At 63.2% G+C, this 12,267-nt stretch overlaps 1 protein-coding gene across 1 annotated transcript in view; it reads left to right on the forward strand.

Moving 5' to 3' along the window:
- LOC133208417 (SCO-spondin-like) overlaps positions 1-9,251 on the forward strand; it is a 29,785-nt gene extending 20,534 nt beyond the window's left edge. Inside the window, exons 58-80 of the mRNA XM_061346243.1 lie at positions 21-244; positions 744-959; positions 1,430-1,627; positions 2,015-2,182; positions 2,265-2,396; positions 2,476-2,716; positions 3,428-3,580; positions 3,667-3,713; positions 3,803-3,964; positions 4,050-4,166; positions 4,704-4,842; positions 4,931-5,133; positions 5,725-5,898; positions 5,981-6,108; positions 6,685-6,821; positions 6,897-6,943; positions 7,427-7,548; positions 7,613-7,870; positions 7,971-8,066; positions 8,516-8,576; positions 8,663-8,793; positions 8,870-9,020; positions 9,136-9,251. Coding sequence (XP_061202227.1) covers positions 21-244; positions 744-959; positions 1,430-1,627; positions 2,015-2,182; positions 2,265-2,396; positions 2,476-2,716; positions 3,428-3,580; positions 3,667-3,713; positions 3,803-3,964; positions 4,050-4,166; positions 4,704-4,842; positions 4,931-5,133; positions 5,725-5,898; positions 5,981-6,108; positions 6,685-6,821; positions 6,897-6,943; positions 7,427-7,548; positions 7,613-7,870; positions 7,971-8,066; positions 8,516-8,576; positions 8,663-8,793; positions 8,870-9,020; positions 9,136-9,158 — 3,328 coding nt within the window. The 3' untranslated portion in view covers positions 9,159-9,251. The remainder of the gene's footprint in view (positions 1-20; positions 245-743; positions 960-1,429; positions 1,628-2,014; positions 2,183-2,264; positions 2,397-2,475; positions 2,717-3,427; positions 3,581-3,666; positions 3,714-3,802; positions 3,965-4,049; positions 4,167-4,703; positions 4,843-4,930; positions 5,134-5,724; positions 5,899-5,980; positions 6,109-6,684; positions 6,822-6,896; positions 6,944-7,426; positions 7,549-7,612; positions 7,871-7,970; positions 8,067-8,515; positions 8,577-8,662; positions 8,794-8,869; positions 9,021-9,135) is intronic.
- The last annotated feature ends 3,016 nt before the right edge of the window (positions 9,252-12,267 follow it).

Here is a 12,267-nt window from a genome sequence, read left to right on the forward strand (position 1 = left end):
CCCCTGTCGCTGCCCCCCAGCACGTGCCATCACGGCCACCTGAACTGCACGGAGCTGGGGAGCTGCCGCCGGGATGGGGCTTGGGGGTCCTGGAGCCCCTGGAGCCCCTGTGCACCCACATGCGGGGGGCTGGGGCTCAGCACACGCCAAAGGGGCTGCACCAGCCCCACACCGGCCTATGGGGGCCGGGACTGCACCGGAGCCCGCACCGACACCATGTACTGCCGGACCCCCGACTGCCCCGGTGCGTCACAGCCCCATCCCAGCCCCTCTAATGAGTCACAGCCCCATCCCTGTCCCCTCTGCTATGGGTCACAGCCTTTCTGCAGTGTGTTATGTATGGCCCATCCCTGTCCCCTCTGCTATGGGTCACAGCCTTGCTGCAGTGTGTTATGTATGGCCCATCCCTGTCCCCTCTGCTATGGGTCACAGCCCCTGGTGTCCCCTCTGCCATGGGTTGCAGGCCATCTCCATTCCTTCTCCCATGGGTCACAGCCCAGCCCCAGCCTCTCTGCTGTGGGCCATGGCCCATCCCAGACCTTGCCGTGGGTCACAGCCACATCCTGTCCCCTTGCCGTGGGTCCTGGCACATCCCCATTCCCATTCCATCATGCCAGGCCATAGGTCTCAGCCGCATCCCCTCTGCCCTGCAATGAGTCCCATCCCCATCCCCATCCCCCCTGCCCCACGGGGCCATGGGTCCCACGGGGGTTTGGAGGTGTCACCATGTTCTCTACCCCCAGCCATGCCCACCCCCACGTCGAGGCCCAGCCCCACATCCCCAGGCCCTGAGGCCGAGGGAGGCTTCGGGCCCTGGTCCCCCTGGAGCCCCTGCTCCAGGACCTGCACCCGCCCCGAGGCTCCGGCCACCAAGAGCCGCAACCGCTCCTGCAGCGGCGCCGGGGACTGCAGCGGGGAGAGCGAGCAGCAGCGGGCCTGCAACCTGCCCCACTGCGACGGTGCGGCATGGGGGCCTGACCCACAGCGTGTGGGGCTGGGGGGGGAACCTGCCCCATGGCATGGGTGGGACACGGGGGGGGGACCCTGCCCCATTGTGTGAGTGGGCTATGGCAAGGAGGGAAGCCGCAAGCTATTGGGGGGGATCCTGCCCCATCTACAAGGGTGGGCTATGGGGACACCCTGCCCCACTGCAGCAGTGTGCTATATGGGGAACCTGCTCCAGTGTGCGGGTCACTTATGGGAGGGAGACACCCTGCCCCACTGCATTATGGGGTGGGGACATGCCCCACTGCAAGGGTGGGCTATGGGAGGGGGAGGCACACCCTGCCCCATCACACTGGGGAGCTATGGGGGGTCCTTCCCCACTGAATGTGTGGGTTATGGGGGGGACACATCCTGCCACGCTGCACTGGGAGGGCCATAGATGGGGAGCCGTGTCCCTGGGCTCATGGCTGCGGGGGTCCCACAGCCCCCCCCTGCCCCGGTGGGGCCTGTGACTGCGAGTGGACGCCGTGGGGCCAGTGGGGCGGCTGCTCCCGCAGCTGCGGGGGGGGGCTGCAGCTGCGCCTGCGGGCGTACACCCCCCCCGGGCCGGGGGGGCGCTGGTGCCCCGACATCGGCAGCGCCAGCACCGAGCGTCGCGCCTGTGGCCTGCGCCCCTGCACCGGTGTGGGGCTGGGGGGGGGGCTGTTGGGGGGCTCAGGGTGGGCTTGGGAGGGGATTGAGGGGCTTCTTGGGGTGCTTGGGGTGGGCTTGGGGAGCTCGGGGGGATTGTGGGAAGTTGGGGGGGTCTCAGTGGGATTGGGGAAGGGTTTGGAGAGGGATTGGGGGCTCAGGGTGGGTTTGGAGGTTGAGGGGCTCAGGAGGCAATCGGGGGGGGTCTTGGAGGAGTTTGGGGGTTTTTGAGGGCTTTGGGGGCTTGTTGGGGTGCGCTTGGGTGGCTTGGGGGGGTGTTGATGGGGATTGGAGGCTTGTTGGGGTCTTTGGGGAGGTTGTGGGGGGTCAGAGGGGGCTGATGAGGGGACACCCCCCCCCGACCCGCCCCATGATGCAGTGAACGGCGCCTGGTCCCCCTGGAGCCCCTGGTCCCGGTGTGACCGGACGTGCGGGGGGGGCCGCTCCCTGCGCAGCCGCTCCTGCACCCGGCCCCCTCCCAAGAACGGGGGTGAGCCCTGCCCGGGGGAGCGGCACCAGCTGCGGCTCTGCAACCCCCAGCCCTGCGGTACGGACACGGCACCGGGGCTCACCGGGGCTCACTCACCGGGATCACCGGGGTCACCGGTGCGTGTCGGTGCCGCCCCCAGGGCAGAGCTGTCCCCCGGGCACGGTGCTGGTGCCCTGCGCCAACCGGTGCCCGCGGCACTGCGGGGACCTGCGTGCGGGGCTGTCCTGCGGGCCCGAGGAGCGCTGCCGGCCCGGCTGCCGCTGCCCCGACGGTGAGTGCGGCCCCGCTCCTCTCCGGGCCCCGCAGCCCCGCGCCGGTGCCGTGTCCCCACGCGTGCCCGTGCCCCGCAGGGTCCCTGGAGCAGGACGGCGCCTGCGTGCCCCTCACCCGCTGCGAGTGCACGGACGCGGCCGGGCGCGGGTGGGAGCCCGGGAGCCGCCACCGCGATGGGTGCGAGAGCTGCGAGTGTGAGAGCGGGCGCCTGCGCTGCGCCCCCGACGGGTGCCCCCTGCCCCGGTGCCGCTGGAGCCCCTGGGGCCGGTGGGAGCCCTGCAGCGTGACCTGCGGGCACGGGCGGCAGCACAGGCACAGGTGGCACCGGGCGCGGGGACGGGGTGGCACACACACACAAGGGGATGTGGTACCCTGGGGGACACACAGAGCCGGGGGGGGATGCATGAGACTTGTGGCAGGGGGAAATGGCACCTGGAGAGGACACGGGAGATCCGGCTCCCAGGGGATACAGAACCCATAGCACCTGGGGGATGTATGGCACCTGGGAGGGGGCAAAATGCGTGGGACACACTGTATGGGGGGACACAGCATCAGGGGGGTATGTATGGCACCCTTGGGACATGGCACCCAGGTGGGACACGTGGCACCTGAAGACATATGGCACTTGGGAAGGGGATGGCAGCACCCCAGCGATACACAGGGTACCTAGGGGACATGTGCACCAGGGGGGTACACCGCACATGGGGGGCACACAGCACTTGGGAGGAACATATAGCACCCAGAGGGACATGGCACCTGGGGAGGACATGGGAGACACAGCAGCAGGGGAGACACATGGCACCTGGGAGGGACATATGGGATCATATGGCACCTGGGGGAGGGGAGGGGGACATGGCACATGGGGTACACTCATGGCACTGAATGGGGACACAGCACCCGGAGGGCACATGTGGCACTTGCAGGGGGGGAAATGGCACCTGTGGGGGGACACAGAGCACCCAGTGGGCACCCGGGCCAGGTGCTGTTGTGCCCCCCCCCATGCAGTGGGTGACCTCGGTGTCCCCCCAGGACCGCCATCGCAGTGGCGGGTGCTGTGCCATGCGAGGGCCCGCAGGAGCAGAGCCGGGACTGTGCCGAGGGGCCCTGTCCGGCCCTGTGCCCGCGGGAGGGCGGCAATGGGAGCCTGGGGGAGAGCTGGATGCAGGGACCCTGCCGGCAATGGTCAGTGAAGGGACTGCGGTGGGGTGGGGATGGGGAGATAGGGACAGGGATGGGGATCAGGATGGGGGCCGCCCGTGTCCCCACAGCACCTGCACCCCCGAGGGCATCCAGTGCCAGGACATCCCCTGTGACGGTGAGTGCTCCCCTGCACACTGGACCCAGGGAGAGAGACGAGGGCCAGGCCGGGTCCCCGCGGTGCCCAGTGACCTCCGTGTTGTACAGACCTCTGCCTCTGGGGGTCGTGGGGGCCCTGGGGACCCTGCCAGGACCCCTGCAGCGGTGGCTACCGCCTGCGCCAGCGCCGGCCCCAGCACCCGGCGGGTGATCGGCAGTGCCACGGGGCCCGTGCCCAGACCCAGAGCTGCAACACCGCTGCCTGCGCAGGTAATGCCTGCATGCGGTGGGTGCCGGTGCCGGTGCCGGTGCCGGTGCTGGCGCCAGTGCCTCACCTTAACACCAATGTGCCCAGGCGAGGGGTGTGATGAGCGTGGACGGGTCTTCACCATGTCCTGCGCCAACCGGTGCCCCCATGCCTGCGCTGACCTCTGGCCCCACGTCGAGTGTCTGCAGGGACCCTGTGAACCGGGTATGTGCACCGAGCTGCGGCACACCCTGACCCATAGGGGGGTGCCCCACCTCATAGCGCAGTCCCCTGACCATTAGCACACTCACAGCCCTATATCACGGTCTCATACACCATAGCACACCCTTTACCCCACAGCACACGCCTGCGATTCCTTAACACAGCTCCCCACCTCGTTGCACAGCATCCTGCCCCATAGTATGGCCCCTTGACCAATAACACATCCCCAGCCCTCTAGCACGTCCCCCACTCCATAACATCCTCCCCTGCCCCATAGTAAACCTCACTTCTCATAGAATGGCCTCCTGCCTCACAGCACAGCCCCTGCCCCATAGTACACACCTGTGCTCCATAGCACAGCTCCCACCCCATAGCATGCCCCCTGACCCTAGCACAGCTCCCCCCATTAACCCTGCCTCAAAGCACCAACTGCCCCCCAGTGCACCCATGTACATCCCCATGGTGAAGCCCCCTGGCCCCCATGTCCTTGGGAGCACCCACAGCACCCATGGGTTCAGCCCTGCCCCTGTGTGCCCACAGGGTGCCGGTGCCCCCCGGGACAGCTGCTGCAGGATGGGCTGTGTGTGCCGGTGGGCCAGTGCCGCTGCGGGCTGCCCACTGCCAACGGCACCCGGGAGCTGTGGCCAGGGCAGGCGGCCGAGCACGGCTGCCACAACTGGTGGGTGCCACCATGGTGCGATGGGTGCCTTGTGCCATGTGGCACAGCCCGTGGTCCAAGACTGATGCTGGTGTCACTCCTGGCACAGCACCTGCAGGAACGGGACCTTCACCTGCCCGGCACTGGCGTGTCCTGTCTATGGGCCCTGGTCCCCATGGAGCCCCTGCTCCCGCAGCTGTGGTGGTGGCAACACCTCCCGGCACCGTGAGTGCCAGGAGAGCGCTGGGGGGGAGCCCTGCAGTGCCACTGACACTGAGGAGATGGCTGAGTGCAACCTGCAGCCATGCCCCGGTGAGTGCCGGTGTGGTGGGATGATGGTGGAGAGATGGTGGGACGGCAAAACATTGGGACAGCAGGATTATAGCAGGCTGATGGGGCAATGTTGGGATGATAGTGGGACAGCAAGGGATGGTGTGTTGATGGTGGCTGGCAAGGGACAGTGGGATGGTGGCAGGAAGATGGTGGGGCAGTCATGGTGGACAATGATGGGATGTTGAGATGGTGGTGGGAAGGTGGGATGGTGGCTGGATGATGGCAGAACAATGATGGAACAGTGGGATGATGTTGGGATGGCCAGTCAGGGACTGTGGGACAATGGTTTGATGACAGTGGGATGATAGTAGGATGGTGGTGGGATGATGGGATGATGGCAGGACAATGTCAGGACAGTAGGGCAGCAGGAGAATCGTGAGATAGTGGGGTTGCAAGGGGTGGTGGAATGATGGTGCAATGGTAGTGGGACAGTGGGATAATGGCAGGATGATTGACACCAAGGGACAATGGTGGGACGATGGTGGGACAGCCAGGGGTGATGCAGGGATGATGCAGGGATGCCAGGGGGATGGTGGCCATGGAGTCCCATCGCTGACCCCGCTCCCGCAGGCGGCTGCCGGCTGAGCCCCTGGTCCCCGTGGAGCCGCTGCAGCACCACCTGCGGTGGAGGCACCTCCGAGCGCCGCCGGGAGCTGCTGCCGGGGCCGGGGGGGCCGTGTCCCCTCCTGCCGCCGCCGCTGCTGCTGCTGCACCGCGTCTGCAGCGCCCGCAACTGCTCCCCGGGTAAGGAAGGGGCGGGCGCCGGGCGCGGGGGCGCGGGGCTTGGGGCCCGGTCCTTGTGTCCCAGCCGCCGCTCCCCCCGCAGAGTGCCCCGGCGGGCAGCGGCTCGGTCCCTGCGCCAACGCCTGCCCCCGGCACTGCGCGCACCTCGGCCCCGGGGCGCGCTGCGTGACACGGAGCTGCCAGCGCGGCTGCGCCTGCCCGCACGGACAGGTACCGGCAGCGGGACCGGCACCGGGGCCACAGCAGCACCCGAGGGCCCCGCTGCACCCAGGGACCTCACTGTACCACGGGGACTCCCCATCACCCCAGGGACACCACTGCACCCCAGGGACTCTTCTCCACCACTGGGGACCCCTGCCACTCTGAGGTCCCCAATGTCACCCCAGGGATGTCACTGTAGGGTTCCCACACCACCCTGGGGCCCCCACTGCAGCCCAGGAACCCACCACCACCCCAAGTACCCCAAGTTCACTCCAGAGATCCCCCCCAACCCTGGGTACCCCGATGTCACCCCATGGACCCCAGTATCACCCTGGGCAGCCCACTGTCACCATAGGGACCCCACACCATGCTGAGGAGCCCTGCCACCCTAGGCACACATCTCCATCCCAGGGACCTCACCTCACCCCAGGGAACTTCCTCCACCCCAGGCACTACCCCTATGCTAGGGAACCCCCATCACCGTGGGGACCCCATTTCCCCACCACTGCCTCCTGGGTGGGGGTCTTGGGTTTTGGGGTCTGGCCAAAGGGGGTCCCCGCGTCCCATCCCTGCTGGTGTTTGCAGGTGCTGCAGGACGGGGCCTGTGTCTCCCCTGCACTGTGCCGCTGCCACCTGCCCCCTGCCCTGGCTGCAGCACTCAACCTCTCCCTGGCACTGGAGCTGGCTCCGGGCACCAGCCTGCAGCACGGCTGCACCCGATGGTGAGTGCTGGGGATGGGGGTCACCGCGGGCCGGAGGCTGGCAGGGTTGTGCTGACCCATCACCTCTGTTTGCAGTGTCTGTATCCACGGCACCTTCAACTGCTCCCAGGAGGAATGTAATGGTGAGAGACCCGAAACCCCAGCCCTGTGCCCTCACCGTGGTCCTTGCATCCCTGAGCCATGGTCCCATACTCATACTATGGTTCCTGCGATGTGGTGCCTGTGACATGGTCCTTGTGTTGTAGCTCCTGTATTGTGGTCCCCATGCCTGTGCCATGGTCCCCACAATGCACTCCATGTTCTGGTTCCCATGCCATGGTCCCTGTGCCATGTCACCTTGCCAGAGTCCCCACACCATGGTCCCTGTGCTGTGGTCCCCGTGCCTGTGCCATGGTCACCATGCTGTGGTGACCGTGCCATGGTCCCTGTGCTATGGTTCCCATACCCATGCCATGGTTTCCACACTGTGCTCCCCATTCCTGTGATGCACTCTCCATGCCATTGCTCCTGTGCCATGCTCCCTGCACTATATTCCCTGCACTGTGGTGCCCATGCCATATTCCCTGTGCCATGCCCGCATGCTGCAGCCCCACATCTCCTCACAGCAGACTGCCTGTGGTCCCCATGGTCACCCTGGTCCCCCTGCTCGGTGACATGTGGGACTGGTGAGCAGCATTCCCAGTATCACCCACTCTGGCAGTGCCAGCAGGCAGGGGCAGAGTGCCATGTGCTGCAGCCTGCCCCCTGCAATGAGTGTCCCCAGCTTCGCTCTCTGCCCTGGGCACGCTGAGGCACCATCCTGTGCCACATGGCGCCGGTGCCATGTCCCTGTGCCACATGCAGCCTGTCCTGCCGGTGAGCGCTGGCAGGGCCCCGATGCGCCGGACGGCTGTGACCGGAGCTGCGAGGACATTGCGGAGACCTGGCACAACTGCAGCGTCCCCCTGGCCCCCGGCTGCTCCTGCCAGCCCGGGCACTACCGCAACAGCACCGGACACTGCGTCCCAGCCGCCCGCTGTGAGTGCCGGCACCGCGGGCAGCTGCACCAGGTCAGTGGTGACGGGGGGCTGCGGGTGGGGGTCCTGCGTGTCTGGGTGTCCCTTGTGTCCCCCCGTGGCTGGGCTGAGCCCTCTGTTGTGCCCCCCCCAGGCCGGCAGCACGTGGGAGGATGGGTGTCAGATGTGCCGCTGCCAGGATGGGAGAGTGACCTGTGCCGCTGGCTGTGCCCCACTGGCCTGCCCGGAGGTGGGGGGGGTCAGATATGGGAGGGACACATTGAGGGGCAGACACATGAGAAGAGGGGACGTGTGTGGGGATGGGACGTGTGGAGAAAAGAGGATGCATGGGTAGGAGGCAGGAGTGGGGAGGGGGCACATTTGGGGCAGGAGAACACTTGGGCAGGGGTCACATATAGGGAAGGGGCACGTGGGGATAGGGTGTACATGAGAAGGGGATGTGGGTAGGGAAAAGGGGACTTGTGGGGCAGTAGAATTCATGGGGAGGACGTATGTCTAGGGAGGGCATGTGTGGGGAGAAGGCCCTGGTGGGGAGGGGACAAGGGTGGGGAGTCTTACAAGAAGGGGACACACGTGGGGAGGGGTTCCCTTGCTAGGGGGTCCCACATGGGGCGGAGGTCCCATAGGTGCAGGTTTGGGGGTCCCACATGGTGGGATCTGACCCTGCCGTCCCATCAGGGCACAGTGAAGGTTCGGGAGCCGGGGGGCTGCTGCCCCGTGTGCCGGGAGGAGTGGCCGGGTAAGGTCCCCACATCCCAGGGTGGGTCCAGCACCCCACGGCACTGAGGCATCGTGGGGTCCCCCACACTGTGCCGTGTCCCGCAGAGGAGCCGCCCGCCGCCTGCCGCCGCCTCACCGAGCTCCGCACCATCGCCAAGGGCCCCTGCGCCCTGCGCGGCGTCGAGGTCTCCTTCTGCGCCGGGCACTGCCCGTCCCGCACCACCGTCACCGCCGAGGTCAGCGGGGGCCGGGGGGGAGTTGGGGTCGGGGTCCGCGGTTGCACCCGCTGCGAGCCGCATCGCGTCCCGATAGGAGCCGTACCTGCAGAGCGTGTGCGAGTGCTGCAGCTACCGCCTGGACCCCGCCGGCCCCGTGCGCGTCCTGCGGCTGCCGTGCCCCGGCGGGCAGAGCGAGCCCGTGGTGCTGCCCGTCATCCGCAGCTGCCAGTGCAGCCCCTGCCAGGGTGAGCGCCCCTAAACACCCCCCCCTACCCCAGTGAGGGGCAGCACCCAACGCCCTGCACCCCCCCCTCCGGCTGTGGGTGCAGCACCCCGAGACCCCCGACCCCGCTCCCACAGGTGGGGATTTCTCCCGCCGCTGAGAGCCCTCCAGGGTGCTCCGGACACTGCCCCCCTCTGCAATAAAGCTGCGGGAACAGCCCCCACATCCAGCAGCAGGGACTGGGAAGGGACTGGGGGGAGCACTGAGGGTATTTGGGGGGACTGGGGTGGGTTCAGGGGGACACGGGGGGGGACGCGGGGGGCTTGAGGGGACTGAGAAGGGATTGGGGAGGATCAGGGTGGGAATGGGAGGGACTGGAGAAACAGGGAGGGACGGGAAAGGTTCAGGGGGCAGTAGGGAGGGATGGGGAGAAACATGGGAGGGTTCAGGGGGTAACAGGGAGGCATGGCAAGGGACTGGGGTGACTGGGAAGGGCCTGGGGAGGACCAGAGAGGGTTCAGGGACACCATGAGGATCCAGGGGGAACTGGGGGGAGCAGGGCAAGACCAGGAGAGGTTGGAGGGACAGAGGGGGACACTGGGAAGGACTATGAAGGGCTCAGGGTGGGCCAGGAGGGACTGCGAGGAGACATGGGAGGGCTTAGGGAGGGCGGGGGGGGGGGAGGGCTGAAGGGTCTTGGGGGGAACTGGGAGGGAGGGGGAAAGGTTTGAGGTGATGGGGGGGTCCATCCCCAGTGCCAGTGTGTAGGGGGTGTCATTTCCCCATTGTCCTGCTGCCAGCCAAAGCCTCCCCAGGCCTGTCCCATGGGGCTGACGCAGGGGCACCAAAGGGGCACGAGGCTGCGGTTCAATTAAAGCTGCCGATCGCTTAATTGTGGTCTGTTCATTAGAGCGGTGCGGGATGGGGGGGCCCTGGAGGGAAACGGGGGCTGCTCACCCTGGGAACCAGCATCGCTTTTGCCAACCATGGCACGGCCACGTGCTGCCACAGCCGGAGCGAGGGGCTTGGGGAGCTCCATCAGGTCTGAGAGATTCATGCAACATGTATGGCTCTCTGGTAACAGGGGAGGCCATCCTTCACATCAAGGTCTGGCATGGCACGTGTCCCCACCGCTCCACGCCTGCTGGGCTGCAGCCAGCAGCAGAGCTAAAGGTTCTTCTTGGTGGCAAACACAGAGGCCAACCCAGTCTTGCCCTTGATTGTGGTAGCAGGCATTTGGCCAGCCTCAATCCTTGCACCTTGTTGTCAGTGCAGTTTCACCTGCTTCATCCAATACCAAGTTGTTATTATGGCAAGGCACACACACAGATTTACACTAGCAGAGTAACTATTACAGGGTGCAGCAGCATGTTGAAGATGCTGATGCCAGCAAGGGACCAACCAAAGAAATTTCTTACCAGTGGAATTCTCTCACCCTCTTAATTTGTTCCATTACCTGCTTTATAACACTAACATTGTATTAGAATATTTCTATCTTTTGCTTTAGCATTTTCTAGCAGCTACTACAAATTTGTATACTCTAACATCTCTTTTACAAGTGACAAATCCATATAATACAAGGTGTAGTTTCTTATCAACAAATGGCTAGTAAATACAGGTGGTTTCATACACAAAATCAAAGCCTCTAACAATAGCTACTTTATAAACACACGCATTCAAGCTGTTACTTTTCAGTTGCCCCCAAATGATGTTTAGCAATCATTGGTTTTTCTCTATCTCATTCTGCTTGGGGTATTCACATTCAGCTCCTGCAGCTGAGGCATCAGGTTCCTCCATTCGTCTGTCCAGATCATGACAAGGCTTGACAAAGTTTGCAGGCAGTCGCCATGGGCCTGTAGGCAGGAGGACACAAATACACCCCCTCCTCCAGGTTATCAGTTCTTGGGAAGTAGATAGGTTCTGTATCTGCCACCTGATGCTGCTTAGGTGATGGCTGGTAAGGCTTGTGGTTGCACTACCCCTCTCGCTTTTTCAGTTAGCAGTTCTTGTTTCAACCAGTCTATCTGTTCCTCCAGGTCTTGGATTCATCCCCAGGTTACTTTAAACATATTAAGCTTGGCTTTGTTTTATTTGGTTTGGTTTTTCCCTCCTCGGCTCTGGTGTCCATCCTGGTCCTTCCACCGGTGGAGCACCGGGAGCCGAATCGGAGGGCAGCTTCAGCAGCAACCATAAATATCTGCCATCAACCGCACTTTTGCATTAACCCTTTCTTGTCTCAAATGTTAAACTACTATCTATTAGAAACTTTTACATGAACCCAACAACAAAAAATACACAGAACACCGTCTGCCCTCAACACACACACACACACACATATATATGGGATCCCACAAGCAGAGTCCACACAACTACGACATTTGAAGCACAAAATCCAGACAACCATTACTCCCACTACACAATCCCACGTACAGAACGTGGCACAAGGACCCTGTAGAGACTAACAAGAAACCAGCTCTGAGAAGCATCATTGCAGTGAGAGGTGGAAGGCTCAACCTTAGCGGGCATCCCCGCAGAGGCTCTGCCTCCCTCACATCGCATGAGGCTTGGGCTTTTATACTGACCAAAATGCACACTCATTCCGACACAGGTGGCCAGCCCATGTTGGAAGAAGTAGCCAGCAGTACTGATAAAGGTCTCCAAAGGTTGAAAGAAACCTGGACATACTTATTTTTACCAGCTTCTAGTACATGAGTATCACAGAGAGAATGTATTAAATGAGTTGTATATAAGCCCACAGTCCATCACAGACCTTTCCACTGCAGGTCTTGATGCAGAACTTTAATGTAAAAAAGGTTGCTCCCTTCACCTTAAGAAGGACTGAAAACATCCATAAAACGGGTGTCCTAAGATCAAATTTCAGTTCATTCAGTCACTGACAAGGGGGCTGTCCTGGGGCAGTAATTTGTCACATCTAATACAATTATCTGCAAAACCAGTAACACTACTGGGGGATGGGCTGCTGGACTAATTTACTTTACAGTACACTGTTCCTTTTTACAATGTCCCGTCCGTCCACAATTATATCATCTCATACCTTTAGTACCCCCGCGATCGCTCTAACCTGATTGTAGAAGGGGTTTAACAGCCGTGGCAAAGGCAGTAGCCAAGTATCCAGCCTTTTCCTCTGCTGTGCTCACTTTAAACCATATCTGAAGGTGGGGAGTAAGCAATAATTGAGCTATCATACGGACATCATATGGTGCTAAGATATGTGCAGAAAAAATATGTGCAGTAATTGCCCGGGTATA

The sequence above is a fragment of the Neopsephotus bourkii genome, unplaced genomic scaffold (assembly GCF_033783945.1).
Source record: "Neopsephotus bourkii isolate Nb327-2 ecotype Australia unplaced genomic scaffold, CSIRO-AGI_Nbou_v1 NB_272, whole genome shotgun sequence".
NCBI lineage: Eukaryota > Metazoa > Chordata > Aves > Psittaciformes > Psittacidae > Neopsephotus > Neopsephotus bourkii.